We start from the raw sequence: 26534 nt of genomic DNA, 5'->3' as shown, positions 1-26534 counted from the left end.
ATACGTACTGCACTCACTACAGTAGTACGAATATCTTACTGTATCTTTATACGGACATACATATGATACACGCTTCTGGCCAAGGATAATTGAAAGCAATAAATCTGGCTTACATACTAAACTACTAACTGCATAAATGTATACTCACAACTTTCTTAATTTTGTAGAATTGTAGCACGTACGCAAAGACGGCTGTTTACACGATATCAAACGTTTGCCAAGGAAGGGATTATTTTAAATTGCTTCATTCATTTCTAATCGTGCGTGTTTTAGCAGGACTATATATTACTATTCTAAATTGATCTACATAACTTGTTGCTGCACTTTACTAAAGTTCTCGTCCAGAGTAATGATCACCCCTTCATCTTTTTTCTTTTTTGGAGTTCCGTCCCGGCACTTTGGTGCTGAAGCTGCCGTTACTTTGATGCTAGCTCGTGTTGCATGATTCTTGCTCGTCAGGTAACTCACTCTTTGTATTAGATTCACGTGTCGTATCGTGCTGTTACTTTTTCTTTATCCGTGATCTTTTGACTTTTTTCTTCCTCCAAAATAGTGTTTGACTTACATACTGTACTTTTATAAAACTGCTTAAAGCATGTTCTTGTTTTCGGCATGAATGACGAGCCCTGATCTTGGTTTTTGGCATAGTATGCTCTACTTGAGAGCTTAATTTTTGTTGGATTTTCTCTGGAACTTTTGTATAGTTAGCTTGATGATCGATTCGTAAACGAGCTCGTTTTTTTTTATTCTGGTTATTTATACGTTAACAATGGTAAAGGCTATTGTCATAGCTTGATGAAGCCGCGCTCGAACTTTTATGCACCATGCACCCACTGCTACAGATTTTTTTGCCGTCTTGACAAAGCAAGACAAGGAATAGATATGTCTCTAGATGATTAGCAAGCTCTCAAGAGATATGCGTTGTACCCCAGCAGAACGTCTCTTGCATTCAGGAGAACAAGTTCTTCTTTAGGATTTTGCTTGTCATGGTAGGCTTGGAGCGCCATCGCTGGTTAGTTCGCTCTGAAGGAGCTGTCACATTTTTTGTATCTGTAATAAAAAGTACGGGTTTAGCTTTTTTGGACCTTGAAATAGGGAAAAAAGTTCAAGTGTCGCAAAGTATCAGTGGCAACGTTTTGAATACGATTGTTTTAACATCCTCATAGAAAAATTGTTATCCCAATGGGATCCGTCCACGAGTCTCCCGTTGATTAAGATAGCAGCTGTATCCCGTCATATAATTCGACAGATAGAGCAGTACTATATCGACATGCATGATGTTCGCTGAGTGTGCGTGTGTATATTAGTAAAGCAGTTACTGTGACATTAAGGAAATTTTAATACATGCCGCAGCTTATACTGGTAGAAAAGAAGTGATTTTGACGATGCATTCTTTCTCCACCCGCTGCCACATACTAGAGGGTTTCCCCAGATAGTATGGATGCAGTGTACAGTATGGTCCCATCCAGACTATTGCACAAGCTGACATTTGACAGGGCCAGCCAAAAAAAAAAAGTCCGATGTTACCAATTTCGCGCTTTTTGGCGCGTCGCGCGAGTGTTTTAAAAAGAAAAAGAGGAAGGAGCTTTACGCGAAACTACAGCTGCCTCTATTTTTTTTCCCCCTTTCTACTCTAAATCTTTCTTTACAAAATGATGGATGTAGACGAGCCACAACAACAAGTGGAGCAAAAGCCTCTGAAGTTCAAATCAAGATTGGTTGCAAAGTCCATTGATGCCAAAGAATTAACGTCTCGTCTAAAAGTACCAAAAAACCTTCTTCCTGCTGGCGTTTATATGGAAAACATTACTGGGACACAATGTACCTGATAATAAAACTGACCTCTTTCTTTTTTTTTTATTGTATAATAGACACTCCATGAAGAACTGAACGCATTTGGACAACACGAAATCGTTAAAGAATCTCTTGATGCCACAGCAAAAGAACTCGTCAACTCGAAAATCCTCAAGCATGCGTCGGGTACAGTAAAAGCATACGCAGCAACCTGCTTGGCTGACATGCTACGATTGTATGCGCCCGAAGCACCATTCTCGGACAAGGAAACCAACGTAAAAGCTTGTTGCTCTCTATGCTTTTTTTTTTGTATAAAGCACTAACAAAAAAAATGATTTTCGCATTAATGGTATCCATTTGAAACTTTTTTTTTTTTTTGGCACATATATTAGAGCATCTTTCAACTCTTCTTGTCTCAACTCAGTCAGCTCAAACAGTCGCAGGATCATCCTCAGTTCCCGCTTTATTTCTATCTATTGGAAAGTCTTTCCACCGTGAAGAGTATATTGATTGTCGCCGATCTCGACAATGCGCAGCAACTGTCATCCGATTTCTTCGAATGTTTCTTTTCTACTATCAGGTATATATATCGATCGTTGAAGCTGTTGTCAGATGCGGAAAGACGGAATGGAGAGGATGTTTCGTATAGGGTAATCTATCGTATTATTAAAACAACATCTTTGTGCTTTGTTACATATAGATCAGATATGCCTAGAAACATTCAAGTGTGCATGATCGATCTCATGGTGCAGCTCATTGAAGACGTCGGTGCGTTGTCGGACGAAACTCTCGCTCTACTCTTGGAACAGTTCAAAAAGGTAAAAAACTGACATTAGCTGTTAGATGGAAGGGGAGTTATAAAAATTAGTTCAAGAAACTAATGCTATACATGTACCTAGAGCAAGGACGATCCATGCTACATCATGACTTTCGAAGCTTGTAATGCATGCTTTGATACACTCCAGCGTCGCGTGTGCCAGGTAATATAAGAAAAAGTTGTAAGGGGGGGGAATAAGATCTTTTGCTTTGTTTTGTAACTACAACAATTACTCTTTTTTCTTGGGAATATTTAGTACTTTTCGGATGCCTTGATTGCAATGAGCCATAGTGATGGATCTGAAGAAGACACAGAAGAATTGCAAAAGGCACATGAGATTATCCAGCGTGTTCACGCGGTAGTACCCAACTTGCTACTTAACGTATTACCCCAGTTGGAAGAGGAAATGAAGGTGGACGATTATAAAGTACGTTGCATGGCCACAGAGACAATTGGTGATATGTTTGCAGAGCCAAACTCGACAATGTTTCAACGGTATCCTAGTATTTGGAAAACCTGGGTTGGAAGGTAATGATATTTCCTTGATTTTCTAAAACGGTGAAAAGAGTACAGGATCCATCTTAGGAGGAAGAGAAAAATTTGGGAGAACATATATACTGAAATAATCCTCTCTGATTGTTGACTATTTCCGTACAGACGTAATGACAAGTCGGTACAGCTTCGAGTAAAATGGCTCGAGAAGTGCAAAGCAATCTATCAAAATCATACCCAAGTCAAATCTGAATTACATGGTAACAACGCAGTAAAAAAATTACTTTTATATAGAAGAAAGATAATGGAAACAGGCGAGCGTTATTAATCAAAATGATTTCTTATAATATTCATAGATTGTTTCAAAGAAAAAATCATTGATCCAGATGAAAAAGTACGAGCAACAGCATGCAGAGTGATTAGCGAGCTTGAAAATACCCATGTTATTCGCGATCTAGACAAGACTGTACTAGAGCTTGTTGCTGAGCGATCCAAGGATAAAAAGGTACTTACTATCGGATAAGTAAAGGAGAGAAAGAATTAGTGACTATCATGGCTCTGGAGGTATCATACTCACCGTTAACATTATGTAGAGCTCTGTAAGAAAAGAAGCTATGGCTGCACTTGGCAAAATTTATGAAGCTGCTTATCCTCAAATGTAAGTACAGCTAGCGAATTGTATTTTTTTTTTCATAAAGCTAAAACTTCAAATAACCTACATATGACGCTAGTGACGAGAATGCGCAAGTCAAAGAGAAGCTTGGATGGATTCCGGATGCTTTGCTCAAAATAATGTATACGGATGATCCCTCTGCAACGTAAGTTCTTGGTTTTCCCTTATTTTGAAGTTCGTTGGTTGCAAAATGCTTATATGTTTATATCACACGTACACAGCGCTACTTTGGAAAGCACCGTAAACCAATACCTGTTCCCATATAATGAAGATGATAAGGAACGAACAGAACGTTTGGTGTTTGTCATCAAATCCTTTGAGCCACGGACCAAAAACGCATTCCGGGCTTTGATTCACAAGCAAAGAGGGTATGTTTTGTATAAAAAAAAAGACAGGGAAAGCCTGTCAAAACAAAGAGAAAATCACTACGAAAAAGCCAACGCTAACCCTAGTGTTGAATTAGTTGTATTGCTGGTATTCAACGTTTCATCAAGGCATGCGAACCAACTGTAAGTATTAGCGAAAATACGCCCGCCTGAAAGTTTCTAATACTCAAAACGCTTATCTCTGACACCCGTGTGGTTAGGAGGAACAAATGGATGTGGATGAAGAACAAGGAGAATCCGACGCAAGCCAAAAATTGGAAGCAATTGTAAAACATATAGCAGGTTTGTTCCGCATCCAAGATTTGGGTTTCCTTTTGCAAAACAGCTTGAGCAATGACGGAAGACTAACATCTAATGGATTGTTTTTTTTTGGATATCAAACAGCATCTTTTGCCGAACCTGCAAGATTATCAAGTGCCTTAAAAAGATTCGCTGAAGTTCAAGCTGATAACAAGACCTTGTTGGAACTTTTGGAAACTGCTACTGATCCAAACACTGAATACAAGCAAATTGTAGAGGCTAAGGTTGGCTTAATATTAGAGAGTTTATATATTGCTTAGAGAGCAAATCGATCTAATACTTTTCTTTCTTTTTGCAGAATTCGCTCGAAGAAAAGCTTTCAGATCTGTTGCCAGGCTCATATGAAACTCTGGAGCCACTCTTGGTCCGAGCATGCCCGATCATCATCAATAAGAATATTACCCCACATTTGCTGAAAATGTTGGAGCCAACTAGGCTGAGACGCAGAGCTACAGAAAATCCCAATGCTACTGTTGCTCAGGAACTGCTAAAGGTAATATAGAAGGAACTGTTTGAACGTAAAGGCTAGGCTCTCGTCTTTTTAGAATATGTATATATATTAAATTCAATATATGTTAACCTTCATTCTAGGAAATGGCAACTTCTTTCCCTACCATGTACGAAGATCATGTCTATGAACTGATCCGTGGTATCACTGATACAAATACATCGCTGGGTTTGTACACATGCAAAAAAAAAAAGACTTTATATACTTTTCCAAAGTCTCATAAATAGTCTAACTTATTTTCGTTTATCGTCCAACATCTAGTCAACAATGCTCTTGAACTCTTGGCACAAATTAGTAAGAGTAAGGTGACCGTGAACGTACATGACAAGTAAGGATAAAAAACCGATCAATTGTTTTCTCTTTTTCAATTCCATGATAGACTGACTAGATCGTTTTTGTTATTAGCGATATATTGGATAAGCTAGCGTCGTTTATTACGCAGGGAGATCTCGCACAGGCGAGAAACGCCTCGATTGTATTGAGCAACATGTATGCTTTTGATATTTGCGATGACGTGATAGAGGTTCGTTTGTTGCTACTTTCTTCTTTTTTCTTTTCAGCGAATTAAAGCGTAGTGGGTTAATTTGATTTTACTTACGAAAAACATATTACAGAGCGCTCTCAATAACGTATCGGTCAAAGATCCATCATTATACCTCAAGCTTGCAAGTATCGCCGAATTCGCTCTCTACGTACCAGAGCGTGTCGGAACCCATATCCAAGCGCTTGCGGATTTCATCGAGCATCATTTGATGGGGACCTCAACTGAAGCAGAAAATGACAGTGCTGTAAGTAATATACCTAATTGTTGCATTGGTTCTTGCTGCTTTGGCGTACTCAAATACGATTCATATATATATAAACCTGTTGTATAGACCGATGATGACGTCGTTCGTGAATGGATAGCATACGAGGATTTGAAAGAATTGTCAAAAGCAAAGGTATGGCTAAAGTAGTACATCGAATGTGTGTCAAATACGAACAAGCTCTCTCTTTCTAACCATTGATTTTATGTGTGCATGTATGTCTGGATATGTATGTATAGCTTGCTGGTCTGCAATTGCTTGTAAACTATCTGTTATCATCTGTACAATTCGGCACTGACGATATGCTCGTTGAACGAGTATTTAATTTACTGTGGAATCTTTTGGACACAACGTGCGAAATGGCAATCGGCAAAAACCAAAGCGCACCCGAGTCATCACATCTTCGATTGGCAGCAGCACAATCCATGGTCAAGTTAACACATAAGCCGGCGTATCAAAACCAGCTATCCGTTTCGCAATTCGAACATTTGGCGCTAACAATTCAGGTATTAAACTATTGACTCAGTTTTCTCCCTTGTCCTCATAGCATGCGATTCCCTTTCTCTAATTGTATTATTTTGGAAATAGGATACGTGTTATCAAGTACGATATGGCTTTGCTGAAACGTTGATGAAGGGTATTCCAATGAACCAAGTGCATATGCGATATTTATCGGTTCTCTTCTTAAGCGCACACGAGCCTGAAGAAGAGTTGTTAAAACAAGTGAGTAAAAATCTTTGGAGTTATTCTCGTTTCTAATACATAATCTCTTTATTGACCCTATCTTGGACGTTTTCTCTACTTCTAGGTCAAGTATTTTATTCAAAAACGATCCCTCAAGCAATATGACAGTAAGCTACTAGCAGAAAATTGAAATGAGTAAATCACGAATGCTTGTTAAATTATAAACCAATAGATTCAGTTGCTATGGAAACATCCTTTGTACAGCTTTTACACACCTTGGCCCACCATCCTGACTTTACGGTTGCAACAGAGGATCTGATTGTTTTCACTCAATACTTTGAATTTTACTTGAGCTGTGTCGCCACGCCGGACAATGTATCCTTCTTGTACCATGTTGCACAGAAAGTCAAATCGTCTAAAGACATGGTCTCAAATGAATTGAGTCAGGTATGCAAAAGAAAAAGATCCCTCACGAGTGCAAGTTTTTCTTTTACTTGAAAAAATAAGTTAAATGACAACTTTACCAATTCTTCTTTAGAATTCCTATGTTCTTAGCGACCTTGCTAGCTTGTTGATCAAACGTAAATGTGAAGACGCTTCATGGCCCTTGAACGTCTATCCAACCCGGATCCGATTACAGTCAAAATTATATCGCTCTCTCCCATCGGGTGCAGTGCAAACAGAGGTAAAGTGTAAACCGACAGGGGGGGGGAGGAGGGTGTAGAACTGATGATAGCAGAAATAACTCAATTGCCATCGTGCTGTTTAAAGACTTTGAAGAAATCGTACCTGCCAGCACCTTTCTTAAATTGGTTGGAAGAAAATCATCATCCACACCGAAAAGGAGAGAAGCGAAACTCTGCAGCATCAACAAGTTCAAGCAAACGAAACCGTACCAATTAGTCAGTCGCAAGGTTCATCTTTCTCTCTCGTCACATACATATACACACATACACCAGCTCCCAAACATCCTTTTCAATCTTATATAAAAATAATGAAATTCATATTTGCGCATTATTGTTTAAGTATTCAAATCGCATAATACTACTACTACTACTACTATGCTCATTGCTATGATAAATGCGTATACAGTATGCAGAAGATTGACTATAATCAAATAGGCTTTGTCCGTTACAACAAACTGCCTACTCAAAACGATTAGCGGAGCCTGGCATAAAGTATCAAAATTCTACCTTACCTTAATAGCCACTGAATCCAGGGGGTCTAGGCCAGCGGCTGACAAGAAGAGGATATTTAAAAGCCAAGGGGGCCCCATGCTGATCATCCCTACCAAAACCTCAACTTTAACAAACTCTTGCAGAATATTAACTACAACAAAATTTGATCATAGCATTGAACAAAGAAAAGGTATAGCTGGAGGTGGGGAAAAAGTGTCAGCGACGAAATAGAACAATAGAGAATGGGATTAATCCCGCAAAAAGAGAGCGCGTGTCCCGACTCGTTTTTCATCCCATACTCGTGACTCAGTCCGGATTATCTATTCTCTTATTTCTTTTCTCTGATATAAATCATATGATGCACCATGTCCGAGCATAGTCCACAAGAGGAGGAAATTACACGGCTAAAGAAAGAGCTCCAAGAAGCGATCGATTCGCGCGAAAAGGAGATGGAGCACGAACGCGGCATCATGCGTGGTCTTGTTGACAAAATCAAGACGATCTCGGAGGAAAAGGAGGAGATGGCCTCCAACAATGGCGTGGCATCGCTTAAAAATCAAGTTGAAGAGCTTCTGCTTGAAAAAGAAGAGTCCAAAAAAAGCCTTTTGCATTTCATGAACAAGGCCGATGATGCTGAAAAGCTATTGCAACAACAGGCAACACGCGTGGACGAGTTGACTCAACAGCTTGAAAAGGCCAACACTGATATAACAATGTTGAAAAAGAAGAAAAACAACAACGACGGCAATAATAGCAACGGACAAAAGAAACAGCAAGAGCAAGCCGTGAAAAAACGTACAAAGCAGTTGGAAGACGAGCTTCAGGCAGTTAAAGAGCAAGTCGAAGCAGCAAACAACAAACTGCTGGAACGAGAAGACGCAAACCAAAAATTGCAAAAGGAAATGAAGAAGCTGAACGGTGCAACCAAAACAACCATTGAAAAGTTAAAGAACGAGTTGAGGACTGCGCAGGAGGATAGTAAGGCGGCAGACAAGGTTGAAAAATTGGAAAAAGATATCGAGACAGTAACTGAACGTGCCGAGAAAGCCGAAGCAGCCGTGGCAAAACTAGAGAACGAGGCCAAGGAGCGTGCTCAAGACTCCAACGTCGAAACGGAAAAGCTAAACGAGCAGATTAAATCAGCAAACGAACGTGCAGAGACAGCCGAAGCGACTATCCAAAAACTAGAAAGCGACCTCAACGATCAATCCAACAGCATCAACGACCACGTCGATAAAGTTAAAGAAGAGGTTAAGATTGCAGTGGAACGAGCAGAAGCAGCTGAAGCAACTATCACTAAACTCGAAAAAGCTGCCAAGGAGCATGAAAGCACGACCAAAGAACTCGAATCAGCAGTCGAACGAGCAGAAACAGCTGAAGCGACTATCGAGGATCTCAGAAACGAAGTTAGAGCACATGTCAACAGTACCGACGAACTCAACAAGATCAAAGACGAAATGAAAGCGACAGTCGAACGAGCAGAGACAGCCGAGGCGACTATCGCGAAACTTGAAAGCGACTTGAAGAAACATGGCAACAGTATCGACGAACTCAATAAGCTCAAGGACGAAATCAAAACAGCAGTCGAACGTGCAGAGGAAGCAGAAAAAACGGTCGCTCAGCTTGAAACCGACCTGAAGGAGCATGGGGAGAGCGGCAAAAAAGTGGAGCAGTTGAAGGAGCAAATCAAGAGCGCCGTTGAACGAGCAGAAACAGCAGAAGCAACAATCGCGAAGCTCGAAGATGATGCAAAGGAGCATACAAATGCCACCGACGAAATTGAAAAGCTCAAGGAACAAATAAAGTCAATTACTGAACGTGCAGAAACGGCCGAGGCAACAGTAACCCAACTCGAAAACGATTTGAAGGAATGTGGCGAGGGTGCTGCAGAGCTCGGAAAAGTAAAGCAAGAGTTGGAGGAATCGACCAAGCAAGTGAATGAAAAGACGAACGAGGTTGAGGCGGTGAAGAAAAGCATTGTTGAATATGAAGGAGAAAGGGACGAAGCACTCAAGCAGCTGTCAGATTCCCAGACACAGATCAAAACGCTCAACAACAAGCTACGGGATGCGAACGAGTCGGTCAAGGTGGCTAAAGAAATGCTGAACGAACGCGACGTTGAGATGGACAGCACGCGAAAGGAAATCGAGACGATGCGGGCGACACAGAACGAGTTGGAAGAGAAGACCAAGAAATACGTGTCCGTGTTAAACAAGTCCAAGAAACAAATCCTCAAACTCGAAAAGGAAAAGACAGAAGCTGTGGAGGAGCTCGAGTCGCTCAAAAAACAGATCAACGAGGAAGAAGGCGAGCTCAAAGCGGAAATCAGTCGACTCAACGGCAAGCTCCATTCGACCGAATCGGAAATCAAGATATTGCAAAAGGAGCGCAAGGAGGCTGTCGAGGACAAGAATCGTATGTTTGACGAGCTGCAAATCAAACAGGCCGAGTTTGAAAGCTCACAGAGCATGGCTGAGGATCTCCAGCATCGACTCAAGGAGAGCGAACGGCAAGTGGAAGAGGCAAACGAGAGACTCACTGCGCTCGAGGAGTATCAGCGCATGGTAGAGGAGACCCAACGTGAGTTTGATGCTCACAAGATCAAAACCCAAAAGGAGCGACAGGCGATGGTCCAGGATCTGGAGCAGGCATCAGCAAAGGCCCAAGATGCTCAAGACGCGGTCAAGGAGAAGCAGACGCAGATTGATGATTTGCAGCAACAGATCCAAGAGTTAGAAGGACAGATCAAGTCACTACGTGAAGAATCCCAAGAAAAGTCCAAAGACGTTGACGTTTTGGAGAATGACAAGGAGGTTCTATTGCAGCGGATAGACGAGCTGGAAAGTGATCTCAACAAGAGCGAGGAGGAAGTACAGAAGCTCAAGTCGACAATGGTAAGCGTCCCCACTGAATATACTCTTCAAGGTACGCCTCTCAGCTTACTGACTTTATGATCCTTTCGATTATCTGCAGACTGAAGTACAAGAAGCACAAAATGAAGCCGAAAAGATCAAGCAGAATCAAAACCGAGAACTCGAGAATATCAAGGTTCGCGAGGGTCATTTGAAAACACTCAACAAGACGCTTAAGGATGAAATCCGCAAGTTGTCAAAGGCAACCGCTAGCGCAGCAGCATCCCCAACGTCATCATCGCCCCGACCTCAATCACCCATCACTCCAAACAACACTGAGCAGCAGCAGCAGCATCAGCAACACCAGCGCCAACCATCCTCCTCCTCATCACCGCCCACCTTACATCCACCTTCACCGCCACGATCTAAAGAAGAGCAAGTGAACCTTGAATATCTGCGAAATGTCGTTTTAAAGTTCCTTGAAACCAGATCAACTAGAGTAAGTTTACCACTTTTGTGTGTTAATCCATGAGTTGTTCTGAGTGTGGTTTTTTCCATGTGGTAACTAAAGCTCCTATATATCTATCACTACTTAGGCACAACTTATTCCCGTTTTGACAATGATGCTAAAGTTTACACCTGAAGAAATCAAAAGGCTTCAGGCCAAGGCATGAAAAAAAAAAAAAAAAAACTGATACACTACATAGACCACCCTGGCTTCATCTCATTCCGCCTTATCCAGTCCACCACATAAATCCTACCACCTCCCCTGCAAAGTAATTAGCAATAATAACAATAATAATATTACCATCATCACAAACCTGTCAAGGTTTGACTTACATCTCACCCCTTTCTGCTGGGTTTCGCTGTACTGTTTGCATGGACATTGAGTTGCTGTGGTGGAGGAAAAGAATGGGTCAGAACATACCAACTTGTCATGTCATTCATTTCATATGATGCTCAGTACCAGAAATTGGGTTCTTGTGGAAAGAAGTAAAAATTTTGGGAGACCCCTGATATTGTGCGTACATATTCCCGGGTTCTTCATCGTATCGCATAAAGAACCAATTTGTCGGCAAGTCGATTATTGCAGACATACGCATTATACGCAGAGTTAGAGACCTATTTTTGTAGTCATGGTCTGAGCGTAACACAAGGACCAATTGGGGGGGGGGGGAGATGTGGAAAAGGGTGGGGGTGTGGTGGTGGTTCTGGTGCAACGCCCAGCAAACTTTTTTGCATGAAACGCGATAGTTTGGGTAAAATTGACTTCCGAACAATAAAGAAATGTCTGACGCATAGAGTCTCTCTTTCTCTCTCTCTCTCTTTCTTTCTTATTTTTCTTTTGTTTTCATACGTTTTTTTTAATACCTTCTCACTGTTTCAATCTGCTTAATGGACAGTTTACAATTCCGTGCTAATGTCGTCTGGGTCTCTATACTGTTTGCTTCACTTATAAAGGCGTCGCCACTTGTTCATGTCAACACCATTCCCAATACTGCAGCAGCACAAGACAACGGCAATGACTCACCGGGATCGTTTTACTGGACGCCCGAGTTTTTCTTTCGTTTGGCGGCTATTGTTGTTCTGGTACTCTTGGGTGGCGTCTTTGCAGGTAAAAAAAGATGATATGCACTCTTTTTATGGGAGAGTTTATTATATAGTTTGCGCCAACGAAAGAAAAAAAGAATTGCTTATGAATTGTTATTGTTCGTCATACGCAAAACAAAAAAAAAAAAATAGGTCTTACTTTGGGTCTTATGGGACTCGACCAAACAAATCTTCATGTCATGGTCGAGTCGGGTACCGAGAAAGAGCGTACAAATGCGCGTAAGGTGTTACGACTCTTGGATCGAGGCAAACATTGGGTACTTGTTACTTTATTATTGTCGAATGTCATTGTCAATGAAACGCTTCCAATTATCCTGGATTCCGTGCTCGGTGGTGGATGGCAGGCCATTCTAATCTCGACAGCTCTTATTGTTATTTTTGGAGAGTAAGTCATTTATTTTACTAGCGTTCCATAATTCTCCCCCCCCCTGTTTCCTTTGCTCCTAATCTAACAGAATGGATTTTTTTTTTATTTTCGAACGAACAGAGTCATTCCCCAATGTAAGCCTTATATTTTTTCAAAACAAAGAAAGATCAAAAGGGGCAGAAGGCAATGGGAGAGCGGATGTACATTAATTCAAGAAACGGGAAATAAGGGATGGGTCTGTAACTAATATACTTGCTGGAAACGAACGACACCATTAGCGGTTTGTGTACGCCACGGATTGGCCATCGGCGCCAAGTGCTCAGTGTAAGGAGACAAGAGTAAGGAAATGAGATAAGGAGAAATTCGTGCTTACCATTGAAATATTCTTGGTTCTAGGCTGGTCTTGCTGTTAATGTACTTTATGTATCCGGTCGCCTACCCTACAGCACTAGCCTTAGATTATTTCCTCGGTGAATCACATGGCACAGTGTATAAAAAAGCAGGTCAGTATGCATGACTGTACATAGAATGCATTGGGCATGCAATGACAGACAAGTGTCTTAGGTCTCAAATCATTGGTATCTCTTCATCGAAACGACGGTGAAGACGCAGAAGGACTCACAGAAGACGAAGTGGTAAGATTTTACAATAACTTGAGCTCTGTGTGTGCATCTTTTGATAAAAGGTATTAAAATGGGCCTCTTTTGGAACTGGTATAGTTGATTATTGGATCCGTTCTCGACCTGGGAGCAAAGCCTGTGTCACAGGTTATGACACCTATTGAGGATGTGTTTACCATGCCCGTCGATGCGATCATGGATAAAGAAACTGTAGATAAGGTATAAAAAGGGAACGGGAGGCAAGTTTCACCAAGATTCGCTAGATCTTTGATTAACCGCTTCTCTCTTTTACGTACATGAATATTTTCCAAGATCCTCTCAGCTGGCTATTCCCGTATTCCAATCCGCGCGGTGGATGATAAATCAAATTTCATTGGGATGTTGCTGGTTAAAAAGCTTATTACATATGATACCGCAGATGAGTTACCAGTGGGTCATTTTCAGCTTAGCCCATTGCCAGAGACAGCACCCGACACAAGTTGTCTGGATATCCTGAATTTCTTTCAAGAAGGACGAAGTAAGTTTAGCAAAGAAAGAAAGGGAAAGAAATCGAGTCGCATATGGTAATCAATTTGTTCCTGCATGTTTATTAATTCTCTGTTTCTGAATATGCGGAAAGGTCACATGGCGTTGGTATCGACAAATCCAGGCGAAAAAGGTGGTGCTATGGGCGTGATCACTCTGGAAGATGTCATTGAAGAATTAATTGGAGAGGTAAAAGTATCAGTCATGTCCGTTTTTCCCCACCTTTAAGAACTATGTAAACAAGCAAGGTCATGGGTTACTGAACTGAACCCTTTTCAACTTTCCAACAACAGGAGATTATTGATGAAACCGATGTCTACGTTGATGGTAAGGAGCAATCATGCAAACATTTCCAATGGCTTGTTAGATAACACAAAGAAAACGCGTTTTTGTATATCAATTAGTCCACAACAAAATAAAGGTGACTCGAAGGAGAGCACAACCAGCACCTCCTGAATTGCAACCGTTGCTGCAAATGGTGCGCTCTAATACGAACGTACAAAATGCCCAACATCGTCGTCAAGAGATGATTAGCCGGGTCAAATCATCCACTGATCTCAGCCAAACACGAAGGCTTCTAGGGGACGAGCCAGTTCGCTCAGCACCTGACGAACCATCGCCTATTGAAAGGAACATGCGTGGCTATGGATCCATCCATCAGGAGGAAGATGAGGAGTACGGTAGCTATCAATCCATCAATAGCAGTAACAACAATAGTCATCCTCATCAGAACGAACAAAGGAGGTGATGAGAAACAAGAGGGACCATACGTAGAACAACAGCAAAAACAAGCGGTATAAAAGAATAGCAGTAGCAGTAGTAATACTAGGGGGCAATATTATGTTGGGTTATTACTGTAGTGCGAAAGTTGTATATGTATATGAATAATCTGGTTTTTTTTCTTTACTGTTGCAGAATGGATAACTGCCGCGCAAGTTGTCGTGTAGTCTCATCATTCATGTTTTGTGCTTCAACAAGATCCAATATAGATTGCATCGATCTTTCAAGTGCAGCAGATGATTTTTGCTGTTGTTTCCAATCAATGAACACTGTCATAAGGAGTTGTATCTTGTCTCGCATAGCGTTGGCAGGTGGTATTACTTGTAGAGTGGCTTCGAGAAGTGCTGGTGTCGGTTGTGCGGCAGAGAATAGGGACAGTAGTTGTGGTGATACTTGATCGAGAGCTTTTTTTTTTCCATATTCACCAAAGATTTCCAAGTTAGTTTTCCCCTTGAGATACACTGTTTTTTTTTCAGGTTATGGATCTTACTTTGAGATTGCAGTAATGCAATGGTATCTGGCATGCTCAAGAAGTTTTCAGTACGTTTTTGATTTCCTTGTAATTCAGCGACCAGGATCTGCCAAGCGCAAGCTGTTTCGTATGCATCGAGACGAAATGTCGATACTAGAAGATTATGTGTTGGTTAGCCGAATCGTAAGCCCGTGTTGTGTGCATGCATAGGGTTCTTTGTAATAATCGGGTTCCATTGACAATTTCATACCGAGAAATGCTATGTCGATGGGATCTCCATAAACACGCAAAATGCCCGAACGCACCAGTGTAACCAGTTGACCAAGTTGATCCGGTAGGATGAGTGTAAGTAGCATTTGTAGCAATTCAGTATTTCCGACTGTGGAACCAGGCATGTACTGATATACAATTAGTAAGACATTGTGGAAAGACGTATGGTTTTGTTCTGCGAGGAGCTACGTACACCATCAAACGCTGATTAGATTATTTGATACCTTTGTCAAACTTTTTGTAAAAGAAAAAAAGGTACGCTGTGTTACCTGTAGATCCCGTGTCAAGCTTAATTCGATCGGATCATCTGGATAAGCAAGTGACACAAACGCTTTGTAGCTTTTAACTATACTTGGTATCCAGTCTCTGGTTCCTTCAACAACACGTCTGTTTAAAAAAAAAGCGTGTCTTGGTCAATAACAAAAGTGTCTTGTTTTGCTTTTTGTCAATCAAGAAAATATAGAAAACGAACAAATACATTACCCAGCAACGTAAGACCACCACCGCATACCGATGACATGACGACTATCTCCGCAATGATGTGCTATCGACCCAACAAGATCTACCATCTTATCTCGACCTTCTTCAGCTTCCCACAAGGTTGTCATTAATACGTCAAATGTGTCTGTTGCTGTATCGTTGATGACTGCATCCACATCCATGTCGCTGGTAACTGATGGCTGGTGCTGGAGAAAGAACTGTATGATCATGTCGCAGACGGGTGGTCCTATGCTCGACGCCAGCGTCTCGCCAGGAATGGCCATACGAAGATATACCGACAGAATCTCCTTGAGACTCCGTTTTGCAATGGTCATTTGTACTAGCATTTCATCTTGTTCTTGGTTTGGATCAAGTACAGTCGTTGATGCAGTTTTAAATTTGTTAAATGAATCGCCAAAGAGCCAGTAAGATTGGTTCGATTCGATACCCTTGGGCGCTACTGCTGCTGACGCTGTTGAAGGCTCCATGTCTGTTACTGATGGTTCCAATTGCCTCTCTTCTTCCGATTCTGCTTCTTCATCCATGGCCTGGCCTTCTATTTCTGCGCCTCCTGAGCTTGTGGTTCTAGCTATATGGTAGTCATCCCAATCCGTATTGCTGTCCATCTTTGTGTCATCATCGCTTTCCCTTTCAGTTTCCGTTCCTGCTACACTGGCAGCTGCAGATCCTGGTTTTTCGCCATTAAGTTCAAAAATAATGGGTGCGTGAGAACATTCGTTGAATATCACTATGTGACTATGACTAACCTGCTTCGCCGTAAAGGTATCGGTCAACATCGTCGTCTTCCATCGGTTGATGATCGACTATTTCACCATCTTCACCATCTGGCATACTTGTAGCCAGCGTTTCATCATTTGCACCAGGTGACGGTGTTGCTGTGGGATGAGCAATAACAGGAGCAGCTGGTATCCGTGGCTCCGGGGCATTTCCATCTCTACCTTCTCTGTCAAGAAATTCCGAGAATAGAGCTTGCATGTTTGCCCGAGTACCATCCTCAGTAGTTGGACAGGCATATATTCCCTTCAAACCTCTTCAAACAATTAAGAATCAGTCATTATATATGCCATGTTCTTCCAACAATCCACGTGTCGATTCCATTCATCCAACTCACCGTAAAACTCCTTTTTCAAGCATAACACGCATGCCAGTTGCAACACATTTGGCCATATGGTCCCGCATGGGTGGATAGTAGTCTTCTACGGTGCATCTTAGGAAATCCATAATAACTGCGGTTATGTATGGGTAACGTTCCGCTGAGCGCTCCATTAATAGCATTGATGGTTCTAACAATAGCAAAAATAAATTTTGATTCAATGAGTACAATGTTTTTCCGTGATATTGAATCGTTTTGTTTTCCTAATGTGTTACCTATAAACATGATATTATCCGTAGGTGTAAAAAACAACCAATCGAAGATCAGAGCCAATCGAACATTTGCTGCTACGACAGGATTCTAGGTAGAAAAAAAAACGAAATGCTCGGTAAGTAACTACAACCACATACCAATTAATAACAAAAACAAATTCAACAGATGTTGTTTACCTTGATTCCGCGTAGCAAGCTTCCGATGATAACATATCGTGGTACAATATCACTTTGGAGAATTTGATTGCTGGGGTACCATCCTGCAACGAGATAGCGGATAATATCGACGTAAAAGGATTCGGACTGGGCTAAGAATTTTTGAATAAACCATCCAAGATTGCGCTGATATTGGTTTGCCCGCAGCTATGAAACAAAGTTTAATATGTACGTTCCCACAACCGCAGCATATCTTTCCTTCAAAGGCTAGTAATAACTTACATTTTGTAGAATAAAAAGAAGCTTATGCTCTATTTCATTTGTTAGCCGGCATCGTAGGAATTCACGGGGTGTGGGTGTCTGCAATAATGTGTGGATGCCTAGCGAAAATATAAAGTTAGAGCACAATCAATACTAATCAAAGCCAATAATTTTCTTCACCTTTAAATGATGGGGCAAGTGATTGTGGCGCGTTCAAAATATCGTTCCATAGCTGGTGAAATTCGGGTATAGTTGTAAGGTCTTGTAGTAGACGGACGAGATCACGACCTATTATGCAGCAGGCAAGCCACTAAATTTCGAACGTTCGAATCATCACAATGAGAACATGAAATCATCAAGCATGGCTGTATGTCAAACCGCGACACAGTTGATCTCGTATGAAAACTTACCTTTGATCTCAACAAATCGACAACAAATTTAATTTCACGCTGCTGTAAGGATTGATACTGGATCGACCGGTGCTCAGTAATCATGCGCATGTAGGTATATACTGCTGTTGCCATCACCCTTGGATACATGTCGAGCCAGTTTCTGTGCGACTCGAGCAACTTTAACATCTGAAAACAGAACGTCGTGTTGGACGGACCAATATCACCGCCGCGGATTTGCCGTAATAAGCACAAGTACATTGATTCAACGTTTTGTACATTTAAATCAGTCAGTTGGTTGATGAACCATAGCATCTAAATCAAATGATTTTTATATCAAGTTTTGGATTATGGTCAGATATAAATGGAGCAAGCGTATTGAGTATCCAGAAAAGAGCGAGTGATGGAAGAAAAGGGTATACACATATAAAAAAATGTGAATCCGTGTTCTCTCTCGGACTCCTCTCTTTACACTTTGAAAGCTCTTTCATTATGAAGGGAGAAGAATATGATATAGAACACACACCTGCTCTTTCGTCCGAACATTCAAGTTATGAAACTTTATAGCGATCGCGATTGGATGCAGTTTACCCAATACTACACCAAAGTTATCACGGTTTACAAGGCTGAGACATTGGAAATGCTTTTCTCACATAATACAAGTTATGTATATAGACGCACATATACAGCACAAAACATACACGCACACGTACGCACCAAAACACGCGAACCATTAGTAAGTACACTCAATCAGAAAGAAACATTGAAGGGGGTGGAAGGACATTTATGGATCGTGTTCCAACCCCACCCTCCTTCATTTTCACTTTTCTTTTTTTCTCCATTACCCCTCAAACCCTCCCACAATCGCTTCGTATTTGCTTACTGTCCGTTCATTTTCAGGTTCTGTTAGAATGCCGTAGAGTAGAGCCGACGCGATCTCTGCATAATCTCGCTTGCTTTGTGATGACTATTTTTTTTATAAAGGAAGCGACAACCAATGAGCTACAATTTTCTTTTTTCTGTGTTATAATTGCTCGCTATAATATGAAAAAGTGTATTGCCTTTTCTTGTAGATAGTTATGTAACTCAATTTCGCTTTTGTTATTGACGGATTCGCGGAACTGAAAGAAGCAACGCGCCAGCTCCTATTGTCGTGGCAGGAAAACATACAAATAAATCAGAAAAAATAATATCTCTGTTGCGTCGTACTCGGATCGTACCATTTCTAGTTCATCCTCCATGTCAATGTCTTCAAGATCGTATAATCGTGAGACCGTCGAAGTCATTGCGAAAGTGGGAAAGAATAGTATATTATTTTACAGTGAAGAAGAGATAGAAAAAAAATCGTTGCTGCTGGCTCAACACACGCCCTCGAATCGTTTACGGAATGCGAAATCACAAAATTACTTCACAGTGTTGCCAAAACCAATTTTGTTTAACGTTCCCAGTTATTCATTATTATGCCCCCTTCTTCTTTCATGTCTATAGGTTATAATCAAGCATTGGACGATATACCTGATATAATACTGGTAACTTTAGCCGAAGCTTCGGAAGTAATTGCAATATTTATAAATGCTTTTATGTCAAGAAATAGCGGTTCTGCCAAGTGCTTCGCGATCATGTTACGTTTGTAGTAGCTAAAATTCAGATTTGCAGCTGTACCAAACCGCTCTTGTATTTTGCTAGAGTCGTTACCAAAGGTTCCGTGGTCTAGAAAAACATTTGCAATGTTGGAGAACAGAGTACGACATAATAATTTCAAATCGGTTACCAGAGCTTTTCTAAGCTTGAACCGCACTTCACCGTACAGTAATAGTGTCGACGACTTTCTCACAGAGGCAGGATGGATTGTGTGGGCACAACGACTTGAGGAAACCAAAATACTGAATCTGGAACTGACAGCCGTGAAAGGTGTTACTGATGCTGTCCTTGAGCATTTTGAACAAGTCGAAAGCTCGGTGCTATTGCGTGTTTCACGGATCTATAGTCTCACCAATGCAGGAATCAATGCTTTTCGTATCATTGAAGGATCTAGTAAAAAGATTGAAGTCGTGGGGTGTTCAGGATTATCTCGGACAGATGATCTTCGTATGCCATACAACATATTTTTAATAATTGAGTACCATTGCGGTGATATTTGCAGTCTGGCTTGTACTTTTATTTATAATGAGTTGATAAACAATATTGGCAGCATGTTTAATTAATCAGTTTTCCAGGTTGGATTGTTGTGATATCTGTATAGTCAAGCATCGATTTGAAATGTTTACATATACACTTACTAGATCCAGGATTGATGGAAAGGCAGCACGATGTGGATCTGATCGGCAGCGAGTCTGGTGTCCTTTCAAACCTGAGCGAAAGCACAGACTATTTTTTTTGGTTACCCTATGCTTTCCTTATATATCAGAAATGCTTGTGTACCTCTTTTCGTCACAAAAGGGATCACCTCGCACTCTATATGATATAGTCTCTGTGACAGAAGAGAGAAAAAAAATGAAGTGAGAATATTCTTTCTTCCGTTGTTGAATAGAAAGACCATCGTCGCCTCCTCCCCTCTCCCTTTATGACCAAAAAAAAGCAGTCTGTATGCTGTATGTATGCGCATACGCGCGTTCCTGTTCATGTCGGGCAGTGGATTTTTATTGCCCGGTATTTAGATTTCATTGGCCAACGTGCTGCTGCAACTATACTCGAACCGCTTTGAGAGTTATACTACGCAGAGGACTTATTGGAGTCAAGTTTACTGACAAAGGTCAAGATTTATGGTAAGCGGGAACATTATCATCTTCCACATGCTAGGATATATACGGGATCAAGAACATCTTGAAATATAGCGATTCCCGGAAAGTGTTCCTCATATTTTCTGGGCAAATTCTAACTACAGTACTTTGTCTGTTTAAACTCTATATGTAACAAACTCATGAGCAGTTGTTCAGTAAATGAACCCAGTGTCTTAAGCTTGATGCTTACCAAACGAACAACAATACGATAGCAAGCTCAAAACGCCAGAGAAAAGGCAAGCCTGATACAAGACGCTGGAGTGCTACTGTGTGCTGTCAACCAAGATATAAACATCACCCTAGTAAGCTTCCTGGATCCCAACTCCGCTCAATGGATTGGATAGCATTGTAATACCCTGCAGATGCGGTAACGAATAAACAACAGCATTCAGGATGTCTAGATTATATAACTAAAGTCATCCTGGCAATAGCAACATAGAGAGCAAAAGCTAGTTCAGTCTTCCTTACTCTCAAAGAAAGAAAAAAAGAGATGCAAACGAATTATTGAAAAGTAATATGCAAAAGGCAACCATGACTGGAATCAACCCACACTTGTGACAAGCATTTATGTACTGACGTGAGTCAGCAGGAAGCAAAGGTAGTCTAGGAACGAGGAGCTCAGGAAGAGCGCAACACAGATCTTTCTTCTTTGGATAGTGACAAGTGATGCGTGTGTCAAACCTCGAACGTTCCAACAGCTTTTCCTTGAAACGAAAACTCCGTAGAGTGAAAGCGCATTGTTACGCAACGATTTGGCCAATTTACTTGGTACTCAAAATGCACAAAGGAATGGCGGGTGAACAAGGTGATCAATGGAGCAACGAGTTACGCGCAAAAGGGTCAAAAGATGTACAGTAGGAAGTCATCGTTTATGGTGTTATTCTTCTGATCGTCCCAATGGATCTTGAAAGCTGCTAAAAAAAACGTAGAACCCGCACAAAAACAAACGAACCGATTAACTTTATCAGCAGCAATGAAAATCAATGAAGGGTGAGTCAGTTTCACTAGCGGCAGCGTATACTTACCATGAGCGGTCAGCTTATCTGCGGCAGCACACTTGGATAGAGTATGAATTCGGAGTGGATGGAGGGAGGTTACACGGCGTAGTTCAGAGGGATGGCGAAAATTATAAAGCAACAGTAGACAAGCACGCTTCACAGTAAAAGATAACGATCTTTGATACACTGCAGCGTTGGAGTCAAGTGTGTGTTGTATCTATTCCCGCACACCGCACATGCAGTCAAAAGATACTAGCAAAATGGAATCGTCTGTGGACTACGCTTTATACTGTTTATCTTGTTGGGTGAAATGGAAACTGGCTGCTGGGAGGATCGTGTCCATGATATTTACTAAGCAACTGATGCCGTAGAATCTGTTAAGTTGTTTACCTTGTCAGACAATTCTATATTGCCATTTTATTGCTCACAGAAAAGCATTTCTTCCGTAAATCTACATGCTCATTCACATTCGTGTCTTTGTTTTTGCTCGACACGGTGCCGTGCACGGCCCCACTCACAAACAAGCGCCGATACCATCGGAGGGTACAGCTCCGCATGGTGAGAGACACGTACCACTACCGCCGAAGCACGCTTGTCTACTTGACCATCAAGTATACCACTCCTTTCATTTCCTTTGGTGCTGTATGTTTTGTTATATCATAGTAGGCAACCCACAAGTTGATACGCAACCCGTTATCTGGGCCAATGAGAATTCACGGGGATTTGAAGTCCCGAACGAGAAAAATGTCTATATAAAGCGAGCAATTTCGCCTTTCTTTTTTCTCTTCTCTTCAGTTCGTTTTGGTACAGCTTTGGTCTGTAGTACAGATGCACTGCTCTGTGCCATGATCGGGTCATTGCTTGTGCTGGCTATTGTCATAATTCTTCTGATGATCGGCAGATTCAGTGGTCCGCGCCCTGAAGAAAATTTGCAATATATACCAGTGGGAATGTGGTCATATACTCCGGCAGCCGATCGTGAACCTTCGGGTGCATGTGATGCCAACGGTATATGTTGGGATAATTGAAACGAACTTTTTTTTTATTATTTATTACACACAAATAAGAAAATGATAAACAAAATAAAAAATATATATTTTTCTTTTTCGCACTTTCCGCATAAACGTTTTACCGCTTTTTGCTTCGCCTTTTTTTTATGTGCACGACAAGTTCCTTTTTCTTTTTTCGCGAACAAAAAGCTAATTACTCCCCCCTCCATCCATTCACAGCTCCGTGCTAAACAAAGCGGGGAACAGTGACAGTGGCTCTGTATCGTAGCCGAAAGTAACACGATCACAATGCTTTGGCACTCTTTTTCACTTTCTGTGTTCGCCTAAATTGCCAAAGCAATTATCGAGGATATGGTCGGTTATTTTATAAGAGGCAACGCCAGAGCATACGCCAGCAGACCTGTATAATTGTCAGATCTGTAAAAAATTGGAATGTTTTTTTTTCAGCTGTTCGTCTCTCTCACTCTTCCTGCACGTAGCTTATCACAACACAATTTTCTTATCATTTTGGGTTTCACCTGGATCGAAAAGCTTGCACTGATCTTTCCGATGTGCCTGCTTTTAAAGCGTGAATCTTGTAACAGCTCTTTCCCCACCCCCTTACACCTTCACTTCTCTCTTCCTTTTCTTATTTAACTTTACTTCGTTACATATTTTCAAGGTATGCGTTACCTATTTGAAAGTGATGATCGCTCACCAAAGATATCAGGAGGACCTGTTAAAGATATGATATAGTTGCTCTACCAAAACTTGCACACAAGGATGCTGTGTTTTCCAGGCCAAGCGATTGGTTACTAATATATGACTTTTGCGGTTTGTAAACAATAAACGCGAGTGTTCACTGAAGCCTTTTGCTTCGTATCGAGAAGTCGATGCTTTTAGAAAGAGCCCTGTTCTAATGTGTATCTGCGTATCGCTATGATAGCATAAAATTCAGGTGAGCTACCTGGTTCGACTCGCTTCTCCTTTGTCGGACATACTATTCACGAGTCCGGATTATCTTATGCAGGCTTTGTTCGATTAAAAGCCTCGTACCTTTCACATACTCGTAATATGACTGATTTGATCTCGATTTTGCCTCCCGAAATCATTCAGTACATCTTTTCGTTTATCGGTCAGCGGCACTGTATTGAATGTGTGTAAGTATGTCGCCGCTGGTTTTACGCGATCCCCACTTACCAGACAGCTCTGTGGACACTGGTGTAAATTTCGCCTGATGCATGGAACAAAAGGAGCGACGCGATGCTTCAATGTCTGGGAGAACAAGTCGCATCAGTATACACCAAATCTCAAGCCACGTATAAAGTACTGGAACGACTTGCTTGGCGAAGATGCTGCATTCGCTTCCTTGGTAAAGTAAAACGATACTCTTTTATTTGTGTTTTAAGAGGTTCGCGTATTCGGTAGTACTTACTACTGCTTATGCGCAAAAGATATACTAAAGCCTTTTTTTTTGTTTTAAGACATTTGCAACATGTGCATAGCAAACAAATACAACCTAATTTCGACAATAGCACGTTACTGCCAGGAATCATCAGATATTTCTCGCATACGCTAACTGCTCTGACGATTTCATTTTACACTTGCGATATCTCGCTACCAATGCTACTGGACTTCTTGCCGTCATTGACGCATGTTTCAGTGAAATTTGATGGCCGCACTAAATTATCAGACGCTACTCTTGAACAAGTTGATGGCAGAAACAGACACAAAAGGCCACCGATATACAACAAGCCTTATCTTCTTAAGATTGGACAGTGTGATCAGTCATCAAGGAAAGCCAGATGGGTTGTGGCGTTGCACATAGTGTGCTTGGGCACGAGAGTCAAGGAAGGCGAGGATGTCACTTGCTGTATACATCCTTTTGCGTTATTCATTGCCGGTTGTCATTGGTTTCTATCGACGCATTAGAATCTCAGATTCTGTACGAGGCTAACGTCGAGAGATTTTGGGTTATATTACGATACTGACCTAATATTAACCATTTCATCAAAGCTTGCTGAAGAGAAAGATTAGTACCGGGAAAAAAGATAAATAGAAAGAGGGGATGTCAAATATACACGATTATGCATTTGTTTCTTCCACGACTTGGATACGGACTTTGTACTTGTGGCAAGTACTTGTGTGTGACACGATCCAACAAGTTTATTGATATCGTCGAGCTGGAATATTAGTAGTACATTACATATGTACAGTGACGCTTTCTGAAAGTATTTAGTTATGTGTGATGACCTTTTCAACTGATTGTCAATATGCAAAATTTAAAAGAAGTTGACTGCCCTTTTTTTAAGATAATAAGCCATTTCACTCGAGAAATAGAAAAGAAAAGCAGTTTAGCTATATAAATCTAGTACAAATGAAATTTATAAAATGTCATTTCTATAAACCATACGATGATATCAGAAGCTTGTTTTCTGTATCTTTTGAATCATGATATACGTAGTATCTGTTTTAAAAATTTTAAATGTAAGCTTGTGAGTGTGCTAAGCTCTGAAAAATACACTATGGTCACGATTCGTCGTCGATCCTGGCAGTCCGTATAAACAATGTCTCTTTCTGACAACCGTGCTGTTGGTGTGGCATACTGTAATACCCTCGAATAATTGATTGTCGCGAGAAGCTATTAAAGTGTGTTTGTGCGCTAGGTTGTGCGGGGATATAGCATCACTACTATGCAATGGTCTTATGAGCTCAACATAAATATACATGTATATCACTGAAAAACGCCCACTTATCCATCACTGTAGTAACGGCAGAATAAAAGATACATAATTATTCTAGATATATAATTATAGTTCTGTACTGTATTGCACTTATACCTCGCCTTCTGAATAATATGTTATTTCGCGAGTCTTTAAACTTACAAAGAGATCTTATCTAGGATATCATAAGCACTATCAAACTGTCGGCTTGATGAAGAAGCGCGCAGGTACAGTATAGTGTACGGTAATCGATATTGTATATTGTACTACTACTCTTAATCTGTACGATGTATATGTACATAAGAGAAAAAGGACAATACCAGGGGCTTGTTTGCATTATGATAGTCATCATCATTGGTTCATGCAATACGTCATACGAGGCATGTATTTTTTGCTCCAATGAAAATTTCCAGAACAGTAAACGTTTTCAGACATAGGTACATTGCAGAAGTTCAGTATAAATGTTCCCGATGTTACTTTGCTTGATATGTACTATGCCGAGCATAAGAGCATATGTATGTAAGTACCTTGAAATGGAAAAGAACTTTTGTGCATCTGTTCGATAAAACTAAAATTCGATGAATATCGCCCCCTTTTGAGATAGCACTATACTGTTCGTCACATATGTATATTTTACCACTGTAGTGGCAAGTAGAGACATAGTGTTTGCTTTTGGGTACTTCAAATATTAGTATTGATATTAGTGCTTAGCTACTTACTATCGCTGCTGAAAGAATGCAACTAAGCATAATACACCAAATCATATAGTGACATTCTGAGATTCCTATTCCTTTATACAAGCCGAAAAATACATTTTGCAGCAGTATATATAGCAGTATGTTTTTAAAATCGTATTTTGGATGGTCGCCTGCATTTCAGGAGATCGATCTTAGAACCTAGAGAGTTAACGATAACTTCCACATCCCTCACAGCGGTATAAGAAAAGTCTCCTATTTCTGTACTGCACGCCAGTTCTAATTTTTTTTTCTCTCTTTGCTGATCTGCATTACCAGTATCAAAACTTATTTCTCTTTCTGAGTTCTTTGACGTCTGCACATCACGGAGACGTTCATGTATACACTACGCCATGATACCACCACAATCAAGAGCGGACATGATGATGAATAGAAGGCTATATTTAAGTTTAAAGTTGATACCTTATTTTTGTTTGCCGCCCAATTGCTATATGACTACTTGAGGGTAGAATTATCAGATACGAAAATTAGAGAAAAGTGAA

The 26534-nt window shown here is 40.9% G+C and overlaps 4 protein-coding genes across 5 annotated transcripts; 3 read left to right on the top strand and 1 right to left on the bottom strand.

The window, feature by feature from the left end:
* The first annotated feature begins 1580 nt into the window (after window positions 1–1580).
* Window positions 1581–7542, top strand: BDB00DRAFT_959550 (armadillo-type protein). The gene is made up of 26 exons (XM_053129694.1): window positions 1581–1763; window positions 1872–2069; window positions 2187–2374; window positions 2495–2612; window positions 2694–2774; window positions 2868–3139; window positions 3269–3363; window positions 3460–3608; window positions 3697–3761; window positions 3835–3921; window positions 3998–4144; window positions 4240–4285; window positions 4363–4444; window positions 4547–4686; window positions 4761–4955; window positions 5054–5138; window positions 5232–5298; window positions 5376–5493; window positions 5585–5758; window positions 5846–5911; window positions 6016–6282; window positions 6365–6499; window positions 6585–6627; window positions 6693–6907; window positions 6999–7145; window positions 7232–7542. The coding sequence occupies exons 1-26, from the start codon at window positions 1653–1655 to the stop codon at window positions 7361–7363; spliced, it is 3423 nt and encodes a 1140-aa protein (XP_052977785.1). The 5' UTR covers window positions 1581–1652; the 3' UTR covers window positions 7364–7542.
* Window positions 7543–12065: 4523 nt separating this feature from the next.
* BDB00DRAFT_978236 (uncharacterized protein) lies at window positions 12066–14039 on the top strand. The gene is made up of 10 exons (XM_053129949.1): window positions 12066–12105; window positions 12234–12486; window positions 12589–12602; window positions 12747–12792; window positions 12865–12971; window positions 13033–13103; window positions 13188–13307; window positions 13401–13605; window positions 13708–13802; window positions 13907–14039. The coding sequence occupies exons 2-10, from the start codon at window positions 12251–12253 to the stop codon at window positions 13982–13984; spliced, it is 972 nt and encodes a 323-aa protein (XP_052977784.1). The 5' UTR covers window positions 12066–12105; window positions 12234–12250; the 3' UTR covers window positions 13985–14039.
* Window positions 14040–14438: 399 nt separating this feature from the next.
* On the bottom strand, window positions 14439–19139 carry BDB00DRAFT_486360. 2 transcript variants are annotated; one of them, XM_053117566.1, is made up of 11 exons: window positions 19028–19139; window positions 18869–18952; window positions 18691–18774; window positions 18334–18450; window positions 17829–18122; window positions 17599–17728; window positions 17440–17537; window positions 17179–17364; window positions 17005–17089; window positions 16748–16919; window positions 16291–16666 (listed from the first exon to the last, which is right to left on the bottom strand). In XM_053117566.1, the coding sequence occupies exons 1-11, from the start codon at window positions 19091–19093 to the stop codon at window positions 16378–16380; spliced, it is 1605 nt and encodes a 534-aa protein (XP_052977782.1). In that variant the 5' UTR covers window positions 19094–19139; the 3' UTR covers window positions 16291–16377. The 2 variants fall into 2 exon arrangements, with proteins under 2 accessions (XP_052977783.1, XP_052977782.1); XM_053117567.1 differs by lacking the exons at window positions 17005–17089; window positions 17179–17364; window positions 17440–17537; ... (4 more) ...; window positions 18869–18952; window positions 19028–19139 and adding exons at window positions 14439–14797; window positions 14884–15018; window positions 15116–15320; window positions 15405–15522 and having other exon boundaries at window positions 15619–16666; window positions 16748–16909.
* Window positions 19140–19534: 395 nt separating this feature from the next.
* BDB00DRAFT_874247 (uncharacterized protein) lies at window positions 19535–20038 on the top strand (the record flags this gene model as incomplete). Its single annotated transcript, XM_053127206.1, has 2 exons — window positions 19535–19895; window positions 20016–20038. 2 exons carry the CDS (start codon window positions 19535–19537, stop codon window positions 20036–20038), a joined length of 384 nt encoding a protein of 127 aa, XP_052977781.1.
* Window positions 20039–26534: the final 6496 nt, after the last annotated feature.

This window comes from Zychaea mexicana (genome assembly GCF_025766255.1).
Source record: "Zychaea mexicana strain RSA 1403 chromosome Unknown BDB00scaffold_57, whole genome shotgun sequence".
NCBI lineage: Eukaryota > Fungi > Mucoromycota > Mucoromycetes > Mucorales > Lichtheimiaceae > Zychaea > Zychaea mexicana.
The sequence above is the reverse complement of the archived record's forward strand: the minus strand, read 5'-3'. Positions and strand labels throughout refer to the sequence as shown.

What these genes read in the sequence shown, in the direction of transcription:
- BDB00DRAFT_486360 (XM_053117566.1), bottom strand. Translation starts at nt 19,093, where the DNA reads ATGACTTCGACGGTCTCACGATTATACGATCTTGAAGACATTGACATG. An exon ending in TGGAGGATGAACTAGAAATG is followed by an intron (nt 18,953 to 19,027) that starts GTACGATCCGAG and finishes CCACGACAATAG; the next exon opens with GAGCTGGCGCGTTGCTTCTT. An exon ending in ATAACTATCTACAAGAAAAG is followed by an intron (nt 18,775 to 18,868) that starts GCAATACACTTT and finishes TAAAAAAAATAG; the next exon opens with TCATCACAAAGCAAGCGAGA.
- BDB00DRAFT_978236 (XM_053129949.1), top strand. Translation starts at nt 12,251, where the DNA reads ATGGGACTCGACCAAACAAATCTTCATGTCATGGTCGAGTCGGGTACC. An exon ending in TTTCTTTCAAGAAGGACGAA is followed by an intron (nt 13,606 to 13,707) that starts GTAAGTTTAGCA and finishes ATATGCGGAAAG; the next exon opens with GTCACATGGCGTTGGTATCG. An exon ending in TTGAAGAATTAATTGGAGAG is followed by an intron (nt 13,803 to 13,906) that starts GTAAAAGTATCA and finishes TTCCAACAACAG; the next exon opens with GAGATTATTGATGAAACCGA.
- BDB00DRAFT_959550 (XM_053129694.1), top strand. Translation starts at nt 1,653, where the DNA reads ATGATGGATGTAGACGAGCCACAACAACAAGTGGAGCAAAAGCCTCTG. An exon ending in TCCAGCGTCGCGTGTGCCAG is followed by an intron (nt 2,775 to 2,867) that starts GTAATATAAGAA and finishes GGGAATATTTAG; the next exon opens with TACTTTTCGGATGCCTTGAT. An exon ending in TTTGCGATGACGTGATAGAG is followed by an intron (nt 5,494 to 5,584) that starts GTTCGTTTGTTG and finishes AACATATTACAG; the next exon opens with AGCGCTCTCAATAACGTATC.